General features: G+C 60.9%; 1 protein-coding gene across 1 annotated transcript in view; it reads left to right on the top strand.

The window, feature by feature from the left end:
• The window catches only part of PKD1L1 (polycystin 1 like 1, transient receptor potential channel interacting), a 51,428-nt gene that overhangs the window by 281 nt on the left and 25,761 nt on the right, over positions 1-25,386 (top strand). The window contains exons 2-25 of the mRNA XM_053661259.1: positions 1,670-1,736; positions 2,855-2,963; positions 3,440-3,648; positions 3,873-4,183; positions 5,242-5,415; positions 5,763-5,882; positions 6,235-6,403; positions 6,862-7,101; positions 7,620-7,752; positions 9,030-9,236; positions 9,796-9,977; positions 10,281-10,502; positions 11,239-11,399; positions 12,733-13,035; positions 13,721-13,786; positions 14,992-15,168; positions 15,730-15,807; positions 17,471-17,613; positions 18,185-18,305; positions 21,424-21,535; positions 21,933-22,125; positions 22,843-22,899; positions 23,147-23,359; positions 24,177-24,404. Of these exons, the coding sequence (XP_053517234.1) occupies positions 1,670-1,736; positions 2,855-2,963; positions 3,440-3,648; positions 3,873-4,183; positions 5,242-5,415; positions 5,763-5,882; positions 6,235-6,403; positions 6,862-7,101; positions 7,620-7,752; positions 9,030-9,236; positions 9,796-9,977; positions 10,281-10,502; positions 11,239-11,399; positions 12,733-13,035; positions 13,721-13,786; positions 14,992-15,168; positions 15,730-15,807; positions 17,471-17,613; positions 18,185-18,305; positions 21,424-21,535; positions 21,933-22,125; positions 22,843-22,899; positions 23,147-23,359; positions 24,177-24,404 (3,995 nt within the window). The remainder of the gene's footprint in view (positions 1-1,669; positions 1,737-2,854; positions 2,964-3,439; positions 3,649-3,872; positions 4,184-5,241; positions 5,416-5,762; positions 5,883-6,234; positions 6,404-6,861; positions 7,102-7,619; positions 7,753-9,029; positions 9,237-9,795; positions 9,978-10,280; positions 10,503-11,238; positions 11,400-12,732; positions 13,036-13,720; positions 13,787-14,991; positions 15,169-15,729; positions 15,808-17,470; positions 17,614-18,184; positions 18,306-21,423; positions 21,536-21,932; positions 22,126-22,842; positions 22,900-23,146; positions 23,360-24,176; positions 24,405-25,386) is intronic.

The following is a 25,386-nucleotide window of genomic DNA, read 5'->3' as shown; positions in this document are numbered from 1 at the left end:
ACCCCAAGTACAGCTGCTTATGCACTGAGGTCGGGATTGGGGGTTTGGGGTACACCTGCCAGGTGTGTCCCCAGGTGAGCTCCCTGTGGAGGAGTAGGAACTTGGCCCTGCCCCGAGGGCTGAGCCCAGGGCCCGTCTTTCATGAGAAGGAGCTGTCAAGCTGCCCTGCTCCGTGCGTACCTGTCTGAGCTTCAGGTGTGACCGCCTCCCACCACCCAAAACTGGCATCACCCAGTACCCCTGCAGCACCAGGAGGGTGGTCCCAGTGGGGGGCAGCGGTCCTGGGGTCCCCACCTCAGGAAGATGTGCCTCAGCCTCTCCATCACCCAGAGCTGAGCTCAGGGTACCCACAGGCCCTCAGCTTCCCGCCCAGCGCTGGCCTCCAGAACATTCCACGGTGATGGGCATCCTGGGTCCACACCCAGAGCCCTCGGCACAGCGCTGATGCCATGAGAAACTGCCCCTGACCCCTAACCTTTATGTAGGTTTAAACACGGGTAGCCCCCTGTGGCCATGGCCAGCTCATGGGACCACGTGGAAACAGTTCTCAGTCACATCCCTTCCTTGCTCCTTGTCTGCTGGCATGTGTGGCCTTCGCACACTTCAGTGCAGGGTGGTGGTGTTGGGTACCTTATGTCCAGTGCCACCGGGAGGGAGAAGGTGGAGTAGGCAGTCATCCCCCCTCTGACCTGTGGGCCGGGGTAGCTTGAGCAGGTGGCTGTGAGCCAGGCTTCCTACTCAACAGGAGGGTGGCCGGTCCTCCTGCTGGGAGGACACCACCGCCTCTGGGGGCGCTGTTTGCAGCGGGTCCTTCCTGTAAGCACGGGGATGTTTAAGAGCCATCACCAGTGAAACAAAAGCACACATTCCCTGGAGTTGCTGGGGTTCACCCCCAGCAGACGCAGCAGGGAGGGAACTAGGGGGTGGGGTGGCTGTGAGGGGCCAGGTAGCAGCAGGGGCCAAAGCTCAGACCCAACAGCCCATGTTAAACCCCCTGGGGCTCAGGCTCTGGCGAGGCACTGTCCCGAAAGACGGTGACGCCTGGGAAACAGGCCACACGCACCTCCCTGAGACCCAGGTGCCCTGCGGGCTCCTCAGCAACCTCTCCAAACCTTCCAAGCACCCCAGGCCCTCCCCCAGGAGCCAGCCTAAGCCACACACCCCCCCTCCCTCTCACCGTCTCCCACCCCACCCCTCCGGCTGTCGTGGAGTCCCTCTCTTCTAGTTCACCCCGCGCCGGAGCCCAGAGGCTGGCCGCAGTACAGCACCAGGTGGAACGGAGGGCTGGGGGGGGGGGGGGCAGCAGGCTGCCCACTGCTGCTGTGAAAAGCCCAGAGTGGCCTGGGCCACAGTGCCAGGGTCCTCCCTGGTTGGCCTTCCTCAGGGTCCCCGCGGGCTCCCTGGGTGGGTGCCTCTCGGACTGAAAACTGGCTATATGCCCAGCATGTGGGACAAGAGGGGCTTTCTGAGAGGAGTGAGGGGACCACCGTTGCTGATGAGGGGTATCCAGCACGGTGTCCCCTTGTTGCCCAGGTGGGACGAGCATCCCGACCCGTGGCACTCACGGGGCAGAAGTCGACAGCCAGGGCTATTGGGCATCCCTGTCTTCCAGGCGGTCTCAGAGGAAGCTGGCCAGCCAGCTGTCACCGCTGTAACCTGCTGACCCCAGGGAAGACCTCGACCTCAACCCTGAGGGCCCGGGAGCCAGCCAGGGGCCTTCCTGGCCACCAGGAAAGGTGAGCTGCCTGTTCCCGGGACACGTGGGCTGACTTCCAAGTTCATGTCCTTCAGCAGTTTCCCTTTCAGAAGGGGTAACCCACCTTCTTTCCATCAGCGGAGGAAAAAAGTGATTCTTCAAGGAGTTGCTGGGATTAAGGAGCCGTACCCAGAACTGTGCTGCCACCCAGCTGCAGCCATGACACAGTGACGAGAGTCCTGTGACCTGGTCTGCATGCCAGCCTGGGCTGTAGCAGAATGGACGCTAGACACACAGCTGTCTGCCTGCCCTTGGGCAGGGCTGAGACGGGCGTAGCGCAGGGCGTGGTGTTAGGGGCCGCCCGGGTGGGAGGAGTGTTCTGGGCATCACCCCGACAGGCTGTGCGGGCTCGGGTCCCCGAGGTAGGTGATCACTCTCCAAGGGCACGGTGAGGTTGGCCTGTCCTTGGGTTCACATGTCCCAGATCTTCACAGAAAGTCCCTGAGGTTTTGCTGGATGATATGTGTGGCCCAGGGTGTCCCCACCTAGTCTCCCGTGTTCTCACGTTCTGGCCTGTGGGAGACCAGTGTGGCTCAGGGCAGACCCTCTGCCCAGAGACCGTCCTCAGGGCTGCAGCTCAGCCTGGTGCCACCGCCTGCCCCCACCGTGTGCCCTGGCTCTCCCTGTGTGTGTGGCTCACTGTCCGCACTGGCCGTGGGTCCCCAGGTCCTCAGAGAGGAGCCGGTCCTGACAGCGGCCTCCGGGCTGCCCCTTCCTGCCACGTGTCCCTCCAGCTAGCTGTTGATGGCTGTTCCTCGGGGGACAGCTGAGACGCCCGGTGTCTGGCCGCTGGGAAGGTGTGTGGTGAGAACGTGGCGGCAGAGACAGACGGTGGCTATGGTTTCAGTAAATCTGTAAATGCGCCCTGTGCCTGGTGGCGCGCCCTGTGCCTGGTGGCACGCCCACCAGGGCACTCGCTGCAGCGCCTGCGCTGTCTCCCCATGTGACACCTGTCACGAGTCCCAGAGAGTCCCCCTGACTTACGGCACTAACGGCTGCAGGTGGAACAGACGGCACCGCCGCAGCGAGCAGTGGTCAGTGCGCCACCAGGGGGGGCGGTGAAGGTGGACGGCTCTCCTCTCTTTCCCTCGTTTCCAGGAACCCCCAGGAAGCTCCCTTTGAAATCACCAGCTGTTGGAGCAGTGGTGGCCCTGGTCCCCATTGTCACCTGACGTGTGTGGTTGGGGAAGCGGATGGCACCACCCAGGTGGGTGTGGGGGGCACAGGTGGCCCTTGGGCCAGTTGGGAACCATGTTTCGAACTTCCAGTCCTTTGGACGCTGGGGGGCCATTTGGAAGCGCAGCCTGAATCTGTCTCTGTGATCAGGGAGGACATAGGGCCACCTTTCTGAGCACTACATCTCAGCTGTCGGCTGGGATCCATGGCTGACATTTAAGCACTTTTTGCTGGCAGCCCGGGCCTGGGCTTCCGACCGGCACTGTCCCCAGTTCCTGCTGAGAGGGCCTCGGGGCCACAGTGGGTGCGGGGCGCTCTCTGGGCCACCTGGAGGGAAGGGATGCCCCCCTTCAACACCCTCCTCCCCCGTGCCAGTGGGGGAACCCACCTCAGCTGGGGGCAGGGCCGCACGAGGCCCTGACTGTGAGGGCTGTCTGACTGAGGACCGTACCGGCACTGAAGCCACCAGCATGTCCTGACCCTCACTGGTGCCTCTGTGAATTCCAGCACTCCTGTCCTACGGGCCCCTGCAGCCTGAAGCTGGCGGCCCCCTCCTGTGCTGTGGTACCGCCACTCTCTGCAGGGGACGAGGCCCCTGAGTGGCTTCCAAGAATGGATGTCACCTCAGCCACTGTCCCCACGGGGACCCCTATCACGATGGCCATGCATGCTCAGACCAGCACTCCAATGTCACAGTTGACCATCTTGCCCAGAAGGTACGGTGAGGGTGGTGTGAGGCCAGGGTCCCCCTGGGGATGTCCTCATTCAGGGCCATGCCCAGAAGCCGGGGACCTCACGTCAGAGGTGACTCAGTGTGACCCTCGGCCATGAGGGTCCCCCGCCTGCTGGGAGGTGCTTCTGTCCCTGGGCCATGCTGGTGATGTGCCCCCTGAGTGTCAGGCTGTCGTGAGAGTTGAAGCTCCTGCCCCTCTTCCCACAGCCCCCACAGCCCTCCTCTGAGACCGCTCCACACCCGTGACCCCGTCACCTCCCATCCTGGGGACAAGCAGCTCCAGCCCTGTGCTCAGTGTCACCCCGGACCCTTGCTGGCCCCAGACCCCGAGGGCATGGCCAGTCCTGTCATCCACCACGTACCACAGGCTCCGCTGAGTCTGGGGATCCGGATTCAAACGGCGCCCGAAGCAGCTCTCTGTCTAGTGATGGATTTCGGGGACGGCTCAGGGGTTCAGATGAGGGTCCACCGCACACCTGGGGAAGTGGCTGTCACCGCCTACCACCAGTACAGGACAGGTACTCGCTCAGACTCAGTGTCAGGAGCAGACGAGGGTAAGACCCGGTGATGCATAGGGACACTGGGGCCAAGGAGACCCTGGAGGGTAGGACCTCCCGCCTCCTGATGACACAGGCTCCGGACTGCGCTCCGCCTGCACCTCCCACATCTCATCCCCCTAACACCCCCTCCCAGCCCCAGGGAGACAGTGTGGCCTCGTGTGCAAGGTAGAGGAGGCCAGAGGGCGGGGTTTGTCCGAGGCCCCTGGGCAGACACGCTGGCCTGGCGTCCTGCCTGGGAAGGGGGAGCAGGTTGGAAGCCATTTGCTGAGACCCGTGGGCTTCGGTTGTTCATGCTGCTCACCTTGGTGGATTTGGTGGACGTCCACTCTGCACCTCAGTGGTTGTGCGGCGGTTCAGGGACTAGGCCATGAGGGCTAGAGGTGGGGCACAGCCCAGGTCCTGTGGTGAAGCCCGGGAGGGGCTCCAGTCAGCAGGGCTGCTTGGCCCAGAGGTGGCTGTAGGCCAGGACAACGGGGTGTCAGTCATGCACCTGGCGTCACCCAGCGGGCTAGCTGGCTCCTCACACGGGAACAGGTGGGTAAGAACCATCCCAGCTCATAGGCACCAGTCCCCACCCACCAGCTGGGCCACTGGACAGGGTGACCTGCCAAGTCCCACGTGGCTATGCCCTGGGGGGTGAAGACAGGAGGAATCGGGGCCATTTCTGCCACCTGCCATTGTCGGGCTCCCACATGCGTCCACTGGGCAGGCACTTGATTGTGGTTCGCCCAGCTGCTCCCGTGACTTCCCAGTACACAGAGTTAGCCACACAGCCCTCATGCAGGGTCCAGGGCCAGTGAGCACGCCGCCCCTCGTCTATAAGATTCGAGACAGTGGTGTGAGCCACAGACCGTGCTCGCTGAGTGCCAGCCCCCACAATGGCCCCGCTCCCACATGAGAAAACAGGAGGCAACTCCAACAGTTGTTCCCACGTCAGTCGCCCCCAGGGGGCCTGAGAGCGCAGCCGCAGTACCTGCGTGTCCTAGCTCACGGCGGCGTCCCCCTTCCCGGTGCAGGAGGCGCCTACGCGATGGAAGCGGCTGTTTACACCGAGTCCCCTGGAGCTGCCCTGCGGCTCGGGCCTTACTTCCTGGCAATGGGCCCTGAAGGTGCAGCCGTGACCATGAACGCCAGCAGCGTCCACCGGGGCCAAGTCCTTGCCTTCAGCAGCTCCCCTGAGGGTCTGAGAAGTAAGCTGTGCACGGGGGGGAGGCGGGGTGCAGAGGGTGCCCCGGCCATGGCAGCTCCGCAGGCAGCACGGCGCATGTATGGGTCTTCCTCACGCGAAAGCTAAGCCCCTTCCGACAGAGCTGATGGTACCCTCACGTGCACACACGAGGGAGGAAACACAGACGTTTTAGTGAGAAATGTCCTGACAAAGTCTGTTTCCCGGGCCTGTCTGACTCCGCAGCGTGGGCTTCAGGGTTGGACCCTTGTTGGGGCTGCAGGAGGGCGAGTGAGAGCATGGGAAACACAACCACGTGAGAGGGGGCGCTTCGCACTGAAACCGCCCTCTGCCCGCCTCTCATTCTCTCAGGTTCCGTTGTCAGGCATCGACTGTCCCCCACGTCCTCCTGCGGCGTGTCCTTCAGCTCTCAGGCTTTCGGGGGCGGCGGGCCGGTCTGGGCCCACGTGGCCGTCCGGTACCAGATGCAGTGTACGTTTCCATTCAGACTCGCGCCGGTTGAGGTCAAAGGCACGGGGCAGCCCTGGGGTCCATGGTTGGCCCTGCCGAGGCCCCGCTTGCCCTCGAATGAGTGGGGCTCTGGGACTCTCCTAGAAGCCATGGACCCAATGGCTTCTGTTGGAAGGCGTGCGCAGGTGGGTCCACACAGGCAGAGGAGGTGCCCAGCCACTCGATGAGCAGGGACCCGGCCCCCACGCGGCCTGCGCCACCCCGGGCACAGCTGGCACTCAGACCCACAGGCCCCTGCCCACTCGCGGCCGTGCCGCAAGGGAGGGTGGGCCCCACGGTCCCTGGGCCATCCCAGCCCTTCCCTCTGCCGCAGCTGTCTCCATCTACACGAACGGAACTGTGTTTGCCACGGACGCTGATGTCACTTTTGTGGCTGTTACCGAGGAAACGACGCCGCTGGAGTTCACGTGGCTCTTTGGAGACGCTGCGCCAGTGAGGACGACCCGCAGGAGCATCAGCAGGAGGCTCGGCGTCCCCCGGGGGTGCGTGCATCCTCGTCACCACGGTGCTGCTTGTGGTGTGGGCTCAGTGCCGTCTGGAGACGCCGGGCTGCCCCTGAAATGACTTAGGGACCCGTTCACACCAGTGCCCCCGGCACTTCTGTGAGGGGGTCTGTGAGGGGGACCTAGGCAGTAGAGGGGCAGGGCCTGGGAACCAGGCAGCCCCGGGTTCAGGGGCCATTCCGCCACCCTCACAGCAGAAGTGAACTCCTAAGGAAGGTGACGGTGCTCACACGTGACCGTGAAAGGTGCATCACGTCATGAAGAGGGGCAGTGTCATGCCTCTGTCCCCAGCAGGCAGAAGTCACTGGGTGCTCTGATAATCCTACAAATGAATGTCAGCTCCCGCCTCTCTCTGAAGTCATGTGGAGCTGCTCTCTCACTCTGTGGCCCCGCCCTCATCATCATCTGTCCTTCCTGTGACCCGGCCTCCCCCACAGGTACCGTGTGGTGGTCCAGGCTTCCAATGGGCTGAGCAGTGTGGCCTCGGAGCCCCACCATGTCCGGGCACAGAGGAGAGTCATCGCCAACAGGCTGGTGTCTGCCTCCTGGGCTCTGGTGGGTGACGTTGTGGCCTTTGAGTGCAGACTCAGCTTCGGCACCAATGTGTCTTACCGCTGGGACTTTGGGGACGGCACCGGTGGCCTGGGGAACAGCTCTGCCAGTCACGTCTATAGCAGGTGAGGTTCCTGCCTTCTCACACTCCAGGACGAAGTCACACCATGGCCCTCCAATGGGCTGCCCTGTCCCAAGTCCAGAGGTCTTGCTGGGCAGTCCTTTGCATCATCTGCAGAGCAAACATGCACTTCCCCAGCAAACCCGACCCGCCCGGCCAGGAGCTGCCTGCCCTGTGGGTCCCAGTCTTGCATCTCCCCAGGCTACACCCCTCTGCCCTCCCTGGGCTGGGCGCACCAGCGGGCCAGGGGTCTCTCCTGTGCCTCCTGGACAGAGGGCCAGGCCAGGGCCGTGGGGAGGCCTCCGAGGAGGGAAGCGGCGGGTCCACATGAGGGTGCCCATTTCTCCCACAGTAGGTGACATCCATCTGGGGCCTCGGTGCCCATCCCGACCTGGGCTGGGTGGGCCGCCGTGGGCTCTGGGGGCCAGGCCTCGAGGCTGTGATTGCATGGACTGGACGGCGTGGCCGCAAAGGGGCCACCAACCATGGGCGTCCCCGTGTCTGTGCCTTGTCCTCTCCCAGGGAAGGAGAGGTTGCGGTCCGGGTCCTGGCCTTCAACGCTGTCAGCGCCTCCTCCCTCACGAAGCGCCTTTTCGTCGTGCGCCAGCCCTGCCAGCCACCACCAGTGCACAGCCCGGTGCCAGGGAAGGTGCAGGTGAGGCTCCGGCCCCCGACCCAGGCGGCAGCCCTCCTCCGGGTGGAGCTCGCGTGGGGACGCGGCATCCAGGCGACCCCCTGCATCCTTCATGAGGGTGCCTGTTGGGGTCCAGGGCCCAGAGCCAGCCACCTGAGGAGGGCCACACCATCTCTGGCCTCCGAGTCCACCCTGCCTTTGCCTCTGCCGCCCTGAGGCCCCGCTCGGTCCACCTGCAGGAACATCCATGCAGAGCCTGTGCCCAGAAGCTCTGCAACTTTTACAGGAGATCATCAGAAGTCCTCCAGGGGGCGCCATGCACCTGTGGTCACCCGCAACCTCTGTGCCTGCCTTCCACTAGAGGGACTAATGGGCCTCAAGATTTTGTTACATTGTTTCAGAGGCTGTAACCTTTGTCTTAAAATTCTGCAAGCGCCCCGTGGGGCTCCGGGGCTGCTTTGGTAGCACTGCCCAGCCCTGGTCTCAGAAAGCTTCCCTCCCTCCCAGCAGACCACTGCTTCAGCTCTGCAAGCATTTTTCAGCATTTTTCTAATAAATACGTGAAATACTTTCAGAGTAACAATGCAAACATTACCACCAGAAATAAAACTTCATGAGCCTTCAGATTTACCTGAAGTTCCGGCTGTCCTCAGAATAGATCCTCAGGACGCTGTATGTGAAGGTCACTTGAAGTGCATCTTTATTCTGTTGCTTGTTTGAAACAAGGTTACATTCTTTCCAATGATCAGAATTTTTTTCTTTTTGCTTCAATTTAAATTTTGACTATATAAAACATTTGCGTGATTTCAGAGTCAAAACTGTACAATAAGGTAAGAATTTATATACTTATTCATATCTTTGCTCAATTATCTATTGGAGGCTGAAAATTTTCTTGACTTTAAATGATATTAAAGTGTATTTTAATATATATTTGGCAAATGATTTTGCTTTTCCTCTAGTTGCTTTTTAAAGTTATATTTTGGATATTCAGAAGTTGAAAATGTTGATGTAATCCAGTCTGTTAACCTTCCCTTTGATATTTTCCCATGAACTTTGCGCTTAGGAGAGTTTTTCTCATTGTGAGTGTGTAAGTACGAGTTGTCGCGGTTCCCGTTGGCTTTGTGTTCTGACTCGGTGCTGTTCTCTGTGACTCGGAAGCCCTGTGTGGCTCGGTGCCTCGGGCCCGGCTCCAGGACCCCCACCCGGCGCGCACGCGAACTCACGTGTTCGTTTTTGGTCACTTGCTCTGGCACAGACGGACGCCCTGCCTAGTGAGATGCCTCTCTCTTCATGGTCAGGTGTGGAGGTCTCAGCCTGTGACGCTGGGGGTCACCTTTGAAACCGCTGTGCTCTGCGACATCGCCCAGGGCCTCTCCTATACTTGGACCTTCACGAACTCTACCGGGTGGCGGGTGCCCCTGCCGCCTGCAGTCCACACCCACGGGCGGACCCTCACCGTGCCCAGCTACTCTCTGGAGCCCGGGAACTACACTGCACTGGCCAAGGTGTGCCGGCCGCCACTGCCCACACCACCCCAGGAGGTGGCCCTTGAGGCACCTGTCCCTCCAGACCTGCTCTGTCCCTGGAAGGGTTTCGTTTTGTTTTCAATTCCACTGACATTTCTCTAAGTCCCTCGTGCCTTTGGGGTTTAGAAAGGGAGCTTCGACAGGAGCTGAACAAAATTCACGACTAGGGAATAATTTAGCCGACAGAGCAGGTTATAACCCGTGGACTGTTGGGGGCGTCACTATGTCCACAGGCCTAGAGTCCCCCCGCCCCCAGCTGTGTGCTCAGACTCGGGAAGGAAAACGTACCTGCCCTCATTCACTGCATCCCCATCTCTAGGGGGCTGGGCACACAGTAGGGTGCTTACTTCCACAGTGGGGACCAGCTGGAGGAGGAAAAGAACTAAGTCTTTCTGGGCAGCACCTTAGTGAAGCCTCGGTTGGAGCTGATAACACACTTAGACCCCCCAGTTTCCTGCTAACAAATAAGACGGGGAGGGGGGTCCCCCTCTGAGCACACTGCCTGTTCCGCTGACGCCCCCCGGTGGTCGCGTTCCAGGTGCAGGTGGAAGGCAGCACCGTGCACAGTAACTACTGCGTGGAGGTGGAGGTGCGATCCCGGGCGCCCGTCAGTGTGATCTCTGAGGGCACACACCTGTTCGTCCCCAGGACCCCCTCGTCCACCGTCGTCCTCCGGGGATCCCTGTCCTATGACCCGGACTGGCCTGGGGCTGCCCTCAGGTGAGCACGCTGGGGCGTGCGGCCACCGCTCCTCATCCCAGCCTCTCAGCTGCCGCCCTCCCCAGACCGGGCTCTGGGGGCGCTGGTCCACGATTCAGACAACTCTGAGTCCCCTCCCTGGTGGCCTGACCCAGCGTCCACTCTGTCCACCTCAAACATGGACCCTCCGTGGTCACTGCCCACACCAGTAACGGGGAACATGCATCCATGGGCACCGTCCACAGGCTTCCTGGAGGCCCCTAGTGACACCGTGGTTACTGACCCACCCAAGCAGGTGTGCAGCCCCTCCAACCTTCTCCGCAGGTACCACTGGACGTGCTCGCCAGCCAGCACCCCCGAGCGCCCCTGCTTCTCCGGGCCTGCTGCCCACAGCCTGGACACCGGGGCGCCCGCCCTGCCCTTCGAGGCAGGCTCTCTCAGCAGCAGCTACGACCAGTTCCTCGTGACGCTGACGGTGTCCAGCCACGGCCGGAGCTCGTCGGCGGCGCAGGTGTTCCTGTCCACGCTCGCTGACTCAGGGCTCAGGTGCTGCCTGCCCTGCCACCCCCACGGCGCCCGTCTGGGGTTGTCCTGGGGCCCCATGCCGTGCACACGGGACGGGGTCCTGACACCCACGTGCTGTGCTGACAGTGGGGCTTCCAGGGGGGAGGCACCCCGAGGCCAGGGGGAGGCTGAGGCCTCCAGGCACCGCTGGGCAGCACAGCCCCATGGGGGCGGCACACACCAGCGGAGTGTAAGGTCATGACTGCGTGGGGCCAGGGGCACAGAACTGCCACGACCACACACCAAGGCCCCCAGCACGGAGGCCCCACCCCTCCCAGGCCCTGAGTGCAGGCTGGTTCATCCAGGCGCTCTGGCCTCCCAGCGGGTGGGGGTGAGAGGATGCTGGGCCCACCCAGGCAGGCAGGGCCGCCTCCATCATGGACCCTGGCAAGGGTTCCAGGCAGCTACCGCTGTCTTGTGTGACAGCATCCTGGGCTGGGTAAGCTCCGGAGGGCTTCCTGGAGGAGGCTGCACAAGCCCCTCTGTGCTCCGGGGGGTGTGGTGGTGCCTCCATCCCTGGGACCTGGCGGTGTCACGTGAGCTCTTGCTGGGTAGAATTGGAGCAGGCTGGACCACCTTGTCATATGGATTGGGTTTCTGTTGTGACCCTCATAGTGAAGGCCCAGAGGAGGGCGATTTAAACAGATATGAGCCAGGAAGGCCGGCCAGGGAGGCTCATGCTGTTCCCTGCACTCCAAGCTCGATTTGCACGTTGCAGACTGGTGTCCATCTCCTGGGTCACCTTCCGTGGCGTCCCCGTGAACTGGAATGAGGAGCTCTCGCTGCACGCAGCCTGTGAAGACTGCAGCGAGGCCACCACGCTCTCTTACTCCTGGGACCTCTTCCGGGTCAACGCAACGGGGAGGGACAGAGAGGAAGGTACAGGCTGCGGTGGCACCTTTCACCGACTGAGCAAACAGTTGTTTGGAGATTGCTACAAACTTGGGAAATCTAATTCATTTGCCCAGGTGTATCTGGTCTTGGCCACGAGTCATCATGTCTCTGTCCCTCCTGATGTCACATCAGGTGGACGGTGGTGACAGCAGAGGGGACAAGGCCCAAAGGCTGCACCTCAGCCTGGGCAGCTGCCTGCAGGCTGCACCCTGTACCGCTAGGTCAGGGTTCCTGGTTCAGAAATGCACGCACCTGTGAAATGACACATGGCACAGCCACCATCCTGGGGCCTCACCCCTCCGGGCCCTGATGTTCTCGGTGCCCACGTGGCTGGGGGCTCAGTGGAGGAGCGGGCAGAGGGGGGTCCTCACGCCCCCCACAGCAGTGCCTGGGAGCCGCTCTGAGACTCAGGTTTCATGGGGGAAATGGGGGTCCTGAGGCTCTGCAGGGAGGGGAAGTCCAGGGCAGCCGTGTGGGTGACACGAAGCCCCAGTGGTGAGCATGGCCTACAGGTGGCGGGGTCCCGGGTGGGGCCTGTGGCAGTGGCATCCTCCTGGGTGACACTGTGCCAGGGCCTCTCTGGCCTGACCGCAGAGGGGCGTCACCCTGAGCTGGCCACAGGGTGCAGCCTGTGCCCCCGCCCTGCCCCACATGCTTCTCCTCCTTCCCTTCACGACCAAACGAGGCTTCCGCGCGGGGAGCAGCCTCCGTGCTGAGGGGGCGTGTCTGGCCGGTGAATGCGGGGTGGGGAGCAAAGCTGGCGCTCCGTGTCCTGGGCTGTGGGGGTCCCAGCAGTGGTCACACGTCCCTCTGGGAGAGTGCGCATCCCTTCACGGGGGCAGCCCAGCCTGTCCTCCTGGAGTCGCCTCACTGGCGGCCGGTGAGAGCCAACACCCACGTGGACTCTGTCCTCATGACCCTGCCGAGTGTTTCTTTGTTGTTGATCCTCTTCTGGGAGCCTGACAGCCGGTTCCGGGCTGTTGCCCGAGACACTGACTGACAGGTAAGGGCTAGAAGCTCCACGTGCCCAGATAGTTTCTAGAACACTTGCGACCAGCCGGGTGGGGTGCAGAGCGTTTGGCAGGCCCCTCTCAGTGGCCCGGGGCCAGAGGGAGGGGCACCCTGGGGTGCCGGGCGGGGCAGCTAGCGCACTGCCACCCACCCATCCTGGCAGCTGGTCTGCCCACACCCGGTCTCCTATGCGCCGTCTTCATGCTGACACTGGGCTTGTTTAAAACAGAGCACACGTGTGAAATCTGTAAGTGCTTAGGGACTGATTCCGGTCCAAATCTTTAACCCTGTGGCATCTCCATTTAAGTTCCCTTTTGCAGAACCGCGGGACTGCTGGGCTCCTCAGGTCTGGGGGCCAGACTGAAGTCATCAGAGTCCTACCCACCATCCCTGGGGCCAAGTAGGGCAGAGCTGCATGTCACACCTGTGCCCTCCTTGCGGGAGCTGTGGCCACAGACCCCTGGCCAGCGGGACTTCTCAGCCCTGGACAGAGCCTCCGCAGAGTTCACAGACCCTGTGCACCCTGCCCCTGCTGCAGGGGATGCTGTGGCCTCAGACAGGGGTCCCTGGGATGTGTGGACCCCAGTGAACTCGACCCCTCCCCTGCCTGGTATGTGCCGCCCCTGAGGTAAAATGGGGTCACATCCCTGCTGCTCACCGAGCCTGCTCACCCCCACCCTTCCCTGGGACAGGGGCTGTCTTTCCAGCTGCAGCCCAAGAGCTGTGCCCATCACCCCCCTCGCCCCTCCCCCACTCCAGACCTCGGACTTCCTGCAGTGCGGGTTTCAGGCGGGTTCTGCTCTCTGCAGCTCAGGGAAGCTCCGCCTTTGTCCGTGCATCTGTCCCTCACCCTGCCACCGTCCCCCTTGGCTGCTCTCAGTCACAATCGGGTGACGGTGCCGCGCCCCGTGCCCTGGCCAAGGCTGCTGCATCCCAGAGTCCCAGCTTTGGGGTAGCTGGTGGGCGGGCCCCCACAAATCCCTCAGACTCGGGGAGGGCAGCACCCTGGGGACAGAAAGGTGAAGTGGCGGCTGGGTGTTCATGCCGGCTTCCCCTGTAAGAGATGAGAGCCAGGCTGTCCCCAGGCCTCGTCATCTACCCTGCAGGTGACCACGCGGAGCCCTGCCCACCCCAGGGGGCGGGGACCATGACACGGCCTCCAGCTGCCCTGACAGGTTCACATCTGCGGGGCAGGGCCTGACACAGACCAGGGTGCTGTGTGCCCCCTGGAGAGCCATGTGAATTTCAGGGGGCCTGGTCCCCACAACACGTCCCCGTGTTGTCCTGTCCCACAGACTTTGAAGCCCATTACAGTGACCTCCAGGAAGCAGTGCCAGCGGAAGGAAGGTGGCCGGCTGACTGTGAGTCTGTACTTGGTCCCTCCGTCCCCTGCCCAAGTCCTGTCCTCACCCCATCACCTTTCAACGCCTCCCGAAGCCTGGGTCCATACAGCCTCCTACACCCTGAGGCCAAGAGGCAGGCATTGCTCCTTTGGGGGGCACAGTCTGGCCCTGTTTTCAGCTCCCCTGCTGTACAGAGGGTCCCCCAGCTCCAGACACCCAGAGGAGCCCAGGCCCAGGGGCACTATCTCTCCCTCATCCCTGGTCCGTGGGCTGTCACCGGCCAAAAGCGCCTCCTCCACATCCTCCCTCCTTGCCCGTGGGGACTGAGTTCCCTCTGGGAAGCCCCTTCTCGTCTCCCCCGCGCCCCAGCCCAGGGTCTTTATCTCCCACCTGGCTGTGCTCCTGGGCTCTTCCTGCGTCTGTCGCTCTGAGCTCTGCAAGGGAAGTTCCTTTTTTTATGTTTTACTTTTTAATCTCAGCTGACGTATTAATTCCAGGTGTGTGACATAATGATTAGACATTTGACACATGGGGCTCGCTGCCTCACACACAGTAGGTACGTAACAGATCACAGTGAGTGAGGAAAGGCACCGTGCTCACGGATTGTTCTTCCTGGAGGCTGAGCCCCTTGTAATGCCCAACACGCATCCATTTTCCCATTTCCCCGTGTTTGCTGGCCTGGGTGTGAAGCCTGAGGTCAGCCCTCCCTGAGCACAGCCAGCCTGCTCCCTCCAGCCTCAGCCTGGCCACCCGAGCATCTTCGTCAAAGCACTCACACTCACCCCCCTCTGTCCTGAACCTCCCACAGTCCTGCCCCTCCAGTCCCCTCTCTCTGTGCCCTGCACTGTCCTCTCTGGGTGCCTCCACCACCGGCTGCACACTGGCGAGGGCCTCTGGGAGGGCCTCCTCGTGCGCCTTCCTGTGTGCTCACCTGGACGCCTGCCACGGCCTTGAACAGAGAAAGCCTCGCTCTGTGTGGCGGCTCTTTCCAGTAGCCGCACCTGGGCATCTCCGCCGAGCACACCTGTACTGAGTGAACGCCACGGCCCACGCATCACGTGGCGACGGCATTGCCCTTGACCACTTGTGGTGGGTGGAGGCTTTAGATAAGCAGAGTCCAGAAATGGCACAGCTGGGGCTGTTTGTGACCATGAACCGCTGATGCTCTCAGAAGGTCATGACCACCCCTTCCTTAACCCTCCTGGCTCCACGTGTCTTCCTAGGGACCGACCTCCACCTTCCAGGGCCAGGACCGAGTGTGGGTGCCGACGAGAGCCACAGGGACGGGGACAACCTGCTGGGCCCCTCCCTCCCCACCCGGGGCACAGGGCCTGCACTCCTGGTCGACTGGCCCAAGTCCCCTGTGAGCCGGGCTGTCTTCCACAGCTACACGGAGTCTGGTATGAGCACCCCTTTGTTTGGGCATGTCGGCTGGTTCAAGACGGGACGCCAGCCCCTGCCTTTGCCCTGCAGGGGTGACCGTCCCTCTGGGGCCCGCAGGCCGGGGGCCCCATTTTCAGAGGAAGGGGAAGAGGCTGCCGTGCGGGCCCCCCGTGCGCACGTGCTCCCCAGGTGTGCACGTGCCGATCCGCAGACATAGCTCAAGCCACCACCTCAGAGGAGCAGTGGGTGGCTGCCAAGTCCCGCCTGGACCTGCCAGTTCTGCTGGTTCTGAGGGACCCACTCGTAAATGCAAGGACTCAGCTTTCCCCCGAGTTCTCTGGGACAACAGGGTCCTCTCTGGCCTGGTCACTGCCGAGCTCAGGCTGCCTGTTGGGTGGGAGGCCGAGCGGGAGCTTCCAGCTCCTCGACAAGGGGAAAATGACCAGCTGCTGGCAACTCCAGGCGGGGCCCAGCGGTGCGACCTGGTGCCTGTGTCGCCATCCCCTTGGGGGTGCGTCAGCCCTGCTGTCCTGCAGAGTCCCCAGTGAGTGGGTCCCTGCCGCCCTTCTTTCCTGCAGGGGCCACAGGACAGACAGTGACAGTAAAGCCATACTCGCTGAGCCCTGGAGCGACCTATGTCCTGCAGGCCACTGTGGGTAGGTGACCTGGCTGGGCCTGCTGCAGGCAGGGAGAGGGGTTCGGTTCCAATCACGGTTTTTCCTGCAAGTTGCAGCCACATGTACCAGGGGCCCAGCATCCCCTCCTTGGCCACTGTCACCTCCCTGCTCATTGGTGCTCCCTGCGTCAGCGGCCAGGGAGCGAGGGCCGTGCGTGTGCAGCCGCTGCCCCTGCAGGATGGGATGTGTGCAGGTCAGGGAGCCTGAGATGGCAGCTCGACCCCCCTGGCGAGATGGGGGGCAATATCTGTGTCTGCTGGAAGGCCAGCAGCACCGTTTCTGGGGGTGCAGGGTCAGTGGGTTCCATGCGCCTGTGCCATGAGCTGGCCCACGTTCCTCTGGCATTTCCGTGACTCGGGGGGACGTCTTCCTTTTTGGGGCTTTCTAGACTCTTCCCCTCTGTCCAGGGTGCTCAGTTCCCTGGCACAAGTGCACAGGGGGCGGCAGTCTACAGGGCGGAGGTTGGCTCCGTGCCTGCCTCTCGGAGGGGCCAAGGCCCGTCAGGTGTCTCCATTTCCACGTCTTGTTTGCCGGCGGCTCACTCCAGTGAGAAAGATCGGCTTGTATCTGACCCCGGGGGTGGCCTGGCCGGTCCCCAGGAAGCGTTTGGACTCTCACCACTTTCTCTGACGTCTTTGTAACTGTCCTCCTGCCCCACCCACGACACGATCAGAAGCTGAGCTCCCAGTCCCAGGAAGCCCACCCTCAGCGGGGCTGCATTTGGAACTTGGGGGACACGGGTCAGTCCCCATGCCCATGGCTCCGTCTCCCCTGCGGCTGCCTCAGCGGTGCCCATCCTCCCCCAGGGCAGCTCCCGAGCTCAGCTGTCCCTGGGAGGATGCGCAGGTGGCTTGACAGGGGCTGTCACCAGGCCCTGATCCAGCCTGCGCTGCGGCGTCTCTCTCCAGGGTGGGGGGACAAGCCGCAGTGTCTGCTGTCAGTGTGAGGGTCAGCATTGTCCACACTTAAACAGCTCGGTGCGTGTGACTCACACCTGTAGTTCATTTCAAGAAAGAGACACTGGAAAACAGCCTCATGTGTGAGAACAGTTATGGGACGATTGGCAACAGCAGAGTGGAAACAGGATGTTGAGTCACTGGGAGAACTCACTTGCAACACAGATGCTGCATACTCTGTGGCGTCGCAGGAGATGCACACAACACTAGTGCGGCCAATAAAAGCCGAGTGTGGGGCCGGGCTGGGGCTCTAGAGTCAAGCCCGTGCAGGTGTGCATGCTCCTTACGAGGCTCGGCACCACGCCACACACAGAGGGCTGCTGTGCTCCGGGTGTGTCCTGCCAGCACGGCTGGTGTCTGGCCCCCAGGTAGGGACCCAGCCTGTCTCATCCACCCGGTCCCCTGGGGCCTCAGGTGTGGCTGCCCCACCAACCCAGCACCCGGTAAAGAGGGTTACGTATGTGGGCGCTGCAGGGTGGGGCCCTTGGCCCCTGGGAGCCCCCCGGAGGACATGCTGGCTAATGTAGGTGGCTGGGCCCCCGATCCTGACCCAGCAGGTCTGGGTGGCCCAGGAGTCCTAGTGCAGCAAGTCCACAGGGACACTGATGCCACAGGTCTGCGGCCGCACAGGGGCGTCCGCCACCCTTCTCCAGCACAGGTGTCACCCCATCTCTTCTCCCCCGCAGCTTCGGGGCTCAGCTTCCTAGGGAAGGCTCAGCTATACTTGACCATCAACCCAGCCCCTCGGAACGTGGCCTGCCAGGTGCAGCCACCCCGTGGCCTGGAGGCCCACACCGTCTTCAGTGTCTTCTGCACGTCCGGCAGACCGGTGAGCACCGCGGCCCCTCACCTGTTCTGAGGGTGGGTGGAGCTCACAGCTGGCTCTCTGAGGGGCCGTGGGACACAAAGCACCCCCAGGGCTGGGTGCCAGGCCCATCCCATGTCCACTGGCCCCTCCAGAACCCCACACCCTGTGAACATCTTCAGGAGACCCCACCCTGGTCTCCCCCTGCAGGCCCCACCTGGACACCCTGCTCTGAGCTCTGAGGCTGAGAATGTCGCCCCACAAGGGCCCCATCCCCCGTCTTCCATGTCCCCCACACAGTGGGAAGTAGAGGGGCAGCCTCGTCCCCTTCACCCCAAGGAGCCCTGAGCTCCCTGCATCTGTGGCTGTCAGGAGGCCCCAGCCCAGGAGGGCCCACTCCCCCGAGTGACAGGCGCAACATGTGTGGTGTCCCCCGGGCACCATGGACAAGGGACCCTAGAGGCAGAAAGTCACTCCTGCTTGTGCTCTGGGGACACTTGTCACACCAGCCGAGCCTCTGTGGGGTGGATACGGTGAGGGGTGTTGTCAGTCTGTTCATTGGCCCTTTCTCTGCTCTCCGCTGGACGGATTGCAGGACTTCCGCTATGAGTTCAGCTACCTGGCTGGGAACGCAGCCAAGCGCGCCCTGTACCGTGGGACCGACGCCCAGTACTACTTCACGCTGCCTGCGGGGGCGCCCGGGGACGGTCACCAGGGTGAGTCACCGGGCCATCAGGGCACAGGCTGTGCTTGCACACAGTCCCGGGTCCCCCAAACTGGAAAGATGAAGTTCTTATCTACTCACCTGAAGAAGTCGAATGCTCCTTAGTGTTGGTCAGTTGCCCACTTTTTAAAAAATACATTTTATTGATTATGCCATTACGGTTGTCCTATTCCCTCCTTCATTCCCCTCCACCCTGCACACCCCCTCCCCCACCATTCCCCCCCTTTAGTTTATGTCCACATGTCTTAAGTTCTTTAGATTCTATGTTTCCCATACTATTCTCGCCCTCCCCCCTATTTTCCACCTACTGTCCATGCTACCCATTCTCTGTACCTTCTCCCCCTTCCCCTCCTCCCACTCCCCTGTTGCTAACCCTCCACATGATCTTCATTTCTATGGTTCACTCCTGATCTAGCTGTCCTCTTAGTTTGCTTTTGTTTTAGGTGCGGTTGTTAATAACTGATTTTGCTGTCCTTTCACTGTTCATCTTTTTTATGTTTTTTTTAGATAAGTCCCTTTAACATTTCATATTATAAGGGCTTGGTGATGATGAACTCCTTGAACTTGATCTTATCCGAGAAGCACTTTATCTGCCCTTCCATTCTAAATGAAAGCTTTGCTGGATAGAGCAATCTTGGATGGAGGTCCTTGCCTTTCATGACTTGGAATACTTCTTTCCAGCCCCTTCTTGCCTACAAGGTCTCTCCTGAGAAATCAGCTGACAGTCTGATGGGAACTCCTTTGTAGGTGATTGTCCCCTTAGCTCTTGCTGCTTCTAGGATTCTCTCCTTCATTTTAATCTTGGTTAATGTAATGATGATGTGCCTTGGTGTGTTCCTTCTTGGGTCTAACTTCTTTGGGACTCTCTGAGCTTCCTGGATTTTCTGGAAGTCTATTTCCTTTGCCAGATTGGGGAAATTCTCCTTTATTATATATTCAAATAAGTTTTCCACTTGTTGATCTTCCTCTTCCCCCTCTGGTACCCCTATAATTCAGATGTTGGAATGTTTAAAGATGTCCTGGAGGTTCCTAAACCTCTCTTCATTTTTCTGAATTCTTGTTTCTTCATACTTTTCTGTTTGGTCATTTTTTTCTTCCTTCTGGTCCACTCCCTTGATTAAAGTCCCAGTTTCCTTTCCATCACTATTGGTTTCCTGTGCATTTCCCTTCATTTCAATTAGTTTAGCCTTCATTTGTTCCTCTAATTTGTGACTAAAATCAACCAGTTCTGTGAGCATCCTGATCACCAGCGTTTTGAACTGTGCATCTGATAGGTTGGCTATCTCTTGGTCACTTAGAACTATTGGTTCTGGAGCTTTGAGCTGTTCTTCTTGAGCCATGATATTTTGGTCTGTTCACACCTGTTATGTATGAGGGGCAGAGCTCTAGGTGTTCACCAGGGCGGGGCCACCCAGGTCACTGGGTTGTGAAGCTGTATGTGGGGGTGGGGTAAAAGAGGGGCAATAGCAGTCCCCTCTGCTGCTTCCCACCGCTGGGGCCTGCATGGTCTGTCTCACTGCTCACTCCTTAGCCTGGTTTTTCTGCATGCGAAAGTGTGGCCATGGTCAGCCTGCCACCTTGCGCTCTCACTGGGTTTGCCTGTTGCTACCCCACACCTGGAATCTGCCCATGGCTGCCTGTGTGCCTGGGTAGGTCTGGCGAATCTTTTCTGCCTGACCCCGCTCCGCCACTGGCTCCGCCCCTCTTACTGGTCTGGCTGAAAGGTTCCTTGTTGTTGGACTTCCGTTTAGTTCAATTTTCTGTGTTTTGGTTGCGATTTTGTTACTAAAACTTTGCTGACTTTAAACTTGGTTGTGCGAGGAGGCACAATGTTTCCACCTATGGCTCCATCTTGGCTGGAAGTTCCTTGTTTTATTTTTAAAGATTTTATTTACTTACAAGTTGTGTGTCATCAGCAAATTCATTTCAACTCTCTAAGTCTTCACCAGAGTCACTGATCAATACAGCTTTCTTCTCTCCTTTAGTTCATTGCTCTTGCTTGAAAAATGATAAACCACTAACTGTGGGTCTGCATGTTACTTTCTGAGCAGCAACTACAGGTTTACATTGAACATTTAGCTCTTGATGTTCTTTCTTCTCAATATATGATGTCTATCCGGTTGGAACAGCTGCGCCACTAACAGCAAAGCCCCAGTTGCCCACTTTTGAGTGCAGACGGAATGGGTCACGTAAATACATTTTGAAATCTGAAACAGAATGTCGGCGAGAAAACGCCAGGGACATTCTGCATCTGGGAACTAAGCATTTGAGACCCGGCTGCCCTAGTTTACTCAGGATGGGCATGGTCCTGGTGAATCCAGCATTTGCAGAGGGAGCTGCACCCCTGTCTCCTGCTGGAGGGGGGCCGGGGGGCAGGGGGACAGGATGCTGCACTGGGGCAGGGCCTTGGAGCCCTTCCCCCTCCAGCCCTGACCCCCTGGGACCTGCTCCCCTGAGTGTGCCGGACACACAGCCACTGGGCAAAGTGCGCCATCCCGCAGGGCCCAGAGCCGTGAAGGATCTCAGGGCAACAGCGTCTTATAAGCTTCTGGATGGTTCTGGTGTGGAGGGAGGCTGAGTCTCTGATCTAGTGGCTTCCTCCATGTGGCTGCTGAGATTCTTTCTGCCTGACATCTGAGCAGTTCACCGGCGCCCCTTCGGGCCCAGCCTCCCCCGAGTCTGCCTCTAGTGGAACCACGGCCCTGGGCACAGCCTCTCAGTCTGCATCTCCCCCTCCGGGCCTCCCAGCCCTGGTTCAACCATTTCTAACATGACGGACCCCCGAGCAGGCAGGGGTCACCGGGGGCATCTCACTGCACAGGCACACGGTGCAGGGCCAGGGACAAGTGGGCACATGTAAGCGGAGGACCCATTCCCTGGCCCTCCACATGGTGGTCACCTGCCTTCCAGGGGGACGCTGCTGCCCTCTGGCTCTGGCACTCACCCTCCATGCTGCCCTGTCTCATGGGGAGTGTGGTTACCACCTGGGCATGGAGATGGGCCAGCAGAGTCTGGGACAGGCCAGCAGCTCTGTCCTTCCGTGGCCGCTGACCCTCGTGGAAGCAGCTGGGGATGGCCCCACTGACCCTCTGCTGCTGTGTCCCTTCCAGTCCTGGTGTCCACTCTGATCACCGATGGCAAAGGCTCTGAGGCGCAGCCGTGCGCCACAGCCGTGACAGTGCTGCCCCATCACCACAAGGACCTCTGCCCCGGGGAGGACGTGTGAGTGAGCTTCATCTGCCCCTGCCCGACCCCCACCCTCGCCCCTAACCCTGCCCTGGCCAGGCCCGGCCCAGCCCAGCCAACTCAGTGGGGCTTCGGGCTTGGGTGCTGCCCACCACTCTGCTTCCTGGTGCACGCGGGGCTCCTGTGCAGCTTTGCACCATCCCCCTCTGCGGCCTTGCTCCCACAACCCTCCGCTGGCGTCTCGTGCCTGTTCCGTTCTGCTGCAGCGTTTACAGACACTGGCATCACACCTCGCCGTGTCCTTCTGCAGCTCCCTCTGCCCAGACCAGCTCTTCTCCGAGCCCTGTCTGCCTGCCCCTCCCCAGGCGGGAAGCATCTCTGTGACGGAGGCAGTCCCCTCTGGCGAGCAGGCAGATGCGTCTGTTTCCTGCAGGTACAATTCCAGCCTGAAGGACCTGTCCACCCTCCGGCTGATGGGGAGCCCCGCGGGGGTCCGCAACTACATCTCTGTGACCACCAGCATGCTGAGTCGCTGGGCGAAGGGCGGGAGCCCCTCCTGTGGCCTGTGGCCACGCATTCAGGACGCACTCATTTCTGCAGCGTGCACCTCAGCTTCTCGAGACCAGGTGCTGCCCGGGCCTGCTCGGCAGGGGCTCAGCCTGCCTGGGTCATGAGCAGGCGGTCACACCTGGGAGACAGACCCACTGGGTGCCAACCTGGGGGGGGCACTCGCGTGGTCTGACATGTGGCCGTGGCCTCCTGCCTGCTCCTGCCTGCGTCTCACAAACTGGCGTGGCTGGTTTCCTAAAGAGAGCGTGACCTGAGCCACCATCCATGCAGACAGGCCCACGTCGCCGTAAGAGGAAACTAGATGAACACAGCCCAGTTTCTCCTTGGGAACAAGGTGCAGCAGTTCGGGTTATGGCAGGTGCAGCTTCCCAGCCATGGCCTTGCACACTGCGCATTTGAGGTCCCTTTACCAGAGAGCAGTGATGTTCATGAGCACCCGAGTCCACTGTCACCGCGGCACAGGCACTAATACTGCTCCCCTCTCTGCCATGTCCTCACCCTTGCCGGGGTGCACTGTGTGCTGGCCTCCTGGTCTCTGCTCCTGCCTGTCACTCGTTCATGGGGCTGGGAGCTGGTCAGCGGTCAGGAGAGGGGGTCCTAACCAGTAGGAAAACAGGGGACTGGCAGGCAGTCTCTCTGGACACTAGGAACTTCCCTAGCTCCCTGAGCCCAGAAGGGGGGGGCTTCCCGTCTCTGCCTGAGTGAGCGGGGCCACGCCACCGTGGACCGCAAGGGCTGACCTCTGCTCGCCTCTGTCTCCTTGTCCTGCCTAGGAGGAAATGGCCGACTGGGTCCTGGTGCTGGGGGACCTCCTCCACTTCCCCAACAAGGTGAGCCCTCCTTTCCCAGTGTCTCCCTGCTTTTCTGCGTCATGACCAGGACCTTGGCCAGTTCCTCTTTTGTCACTTCTTTCTCACTTTGTGGGTCAGGATGCTGGCCCTCAGGAGCAGACCACCGCTTATGAAGTCAGGGCAAACGGGGCTTGAACCCGGGCCCCATAGCCCTGGTGTGGGAGTGTCACTTCACGGTGACACCAGGCGAGGTGGCAGCAGTGCTTTGTTCTCTGTCTCCACGCAGCTGAGCATCGCCAGTGCCGATCACATCCTCAGATATGTGCGCTCGCTGCTGGCTCCCAGGCAGCCCCTCACCAGCTTCCTGGCAGATGCAGGGCAGGTGCGGGAGCTTGTCCTTCTGGTGGCGGGGGTCCTGCAGGGCATGGACCACAAGCCCTCACGGGGCCCAGCCCGTCTGCTCGAGGAAGGTGTGCGGGTCATCTCAGACGCACTGCTGGTACGTCACCCTCTCTCTCCTCCCTGACACGCCCTCCCCTCCCCTTTCCTCCCCTCCCCGGCAGGGTCCTTGTTCAGTGACTGATTCTCTGGAAACCCCAAGTGCAGTGGGTCCCTGAGGCATGGGGTGTGGGGTGCTGGGCGGCAGCAGGACGTTGGGAGGTTTTCACTTGCTGGGTTTCACGGGAGCATCCTGGTGACCATGGCTGCTGCCTGTCCCCTGGGCTCTGCTGGGCCTCCTTGTCCCCTGGGAGTGCAGAGACTCTCGCAGACGGAGGCCCCACCTGCTGGCGCAAAAGGTGGCTCTGCTGACACAGCAGGGGTCTCCATGGCCGTGACCTTGACAAATTGTCTCGGGGGAGCATTGGGTTCCTTCCATGTCTCCTCCTGCCCAGACCTGCCTGTTTTCTCACGATGCTGGGTGCGGTGCCGGGAAATCAAAGTAAACGAGCACTCGGCCCGGCCCCACCATCTCGGCCGGGACTGCGGCCGACACGTTCAGGCACAGGAGCTGCACTCTGGGCACCCCCACTCCGGGCCCATCAGGCCCTGTGAGAGCATGTCATCCATCCCCTGGAGTTCAGACCCGGAAAGAGTGACACTTGTCACAGAGTAACAGATGTCACAGGAAGGTGCAGCCAAACAGAAGCAAACAACTTGTGTCACTGTCCTTCGGCCGAGCGTCCTTGTTTGGACCAAAGTCTTGGCTTGGGCACAGGAACCCATTCCCGTCCTTTCCGCCCCGCCCGGTCCCCCTGGAAAGCTGGTCCCCTCTGGATAGCCTGCCCCTCTGTCAGCGTCTTCCCATGTGGTTCTAGGGCTGCCTGTCAGCTGGCTGCGAGCACCAGCTTCACGTCAGCGCCGGGCAGATGGAGTTCCACTCGCAGCTCCATCGCCACGCAGAGAGCTCCACGCTGGGCCTGGGCCCAGTCCAGGTGCAGCTGCCCATGGACCTGGCCACGCAGGAGACACAGAGCCCCTGCTACATCAGCCAGCTCACGCTCTTCAGGGGGAGCCCCACCCCATGGAGACGCGCACCTGGTCAGGTACAGTCCTCCACATGCGGTGACCTTGCATGGGCGAAGGAGACAGAGACAGGGTGATACGTGTGCCCCTGGTGGTCAGTTTCAAGCCGCTGTCCATATTATCTTGCGAGAGAACCTCGGCTAATCCAGGGGTCCCTGTACCCAGGACACGGGGCCCCTCGGGGTATCCTGCTGGGCCTCACTGTCCTGCTGTCAGACCCAGAGGCTGGTGCGGATCTGAGCATGTGTCCCTGCAAGGCTGACCACAGGGTCCCCAGGGGTTGGACAGAAGCGGGGACCAGAGTCAGCGGGCCTGTGGCAGTGGGTGTGTCGGGAGGGTGGTGCCAGCATTTCATGGTTCTGCGGCCACGGGCTTCCCTTCTGCTTCCACACCAGAGGCCGTGGGAGTGACCCCAGTCTCGGAGCAGGGTGGGGGGTGGAGCACCAGCGGTTCTGCAGTTTCTGTGCCCCACCCATGATGTGTGATGGAGGAGTAGGCAGACGAATGGCAAACTCATCAATCTGCTCAAAAGCATCCGCACCCCCTCCTTCGAGAGAAACAGACGTAGCTCAGCAGCCCCCAAAATAACCCCAACTAGCAAGCAAAAAAGAAACAAACTGAAGTTAGAAAGGGCGATTGCACAGAGACCGGCCTCTGTGGAGGAGCAGGGCCTCTGGGCGGTGAGAGCACTTGTCCTGAAGCCCCGACCCCGTGGCCACTCGGTGAGGAGTCTCCCCCCGCCCCTCCCCCCAGGAGATGGGAGAAAAGCTTTCTTCAAAGCAAGATGTTGGACCCATTTACTCAAAACAACATCAGTTACCATAGCCCCAATAGAAATGGACTTGAACGTCCAGCAGAGATTTAAGTCCAATTGGGGTTTTAAGGAGTTTGGAGAACCCTAACACAGCCAGTTAAATGGGGTCGGTCAGGGGTCCTAGTGACCTTGAAAGATTTCACACACACAAAAAGCATTTATTGTCTGCGTAGCATGTCCCCAACACC

Source organism: Artibeus jamaicensis, unplaced genomic scaffold (genome assembly GCF_021234435.1).
Source record: "Artibeus jamaicensis isolate MK-2021 breed Jamaican fruit bat unplaced genomic scaffold, CSHL_Jam_final contig_1016, whole genome shotgun sequence".
Classification (NCBI taxonomy): domain Eukaryota; kingdom Metazoa; phylum Chordata; class Mammalia; order Chiroptera; family Phyllostomidae; genus Artibeus; species Artibeus jamaicensis.
The sequence above is the reverse complement of the archived record's forward strand: the minus strand, read 5'-3'. Positions and strand labels throughout refer to the sequence as shown.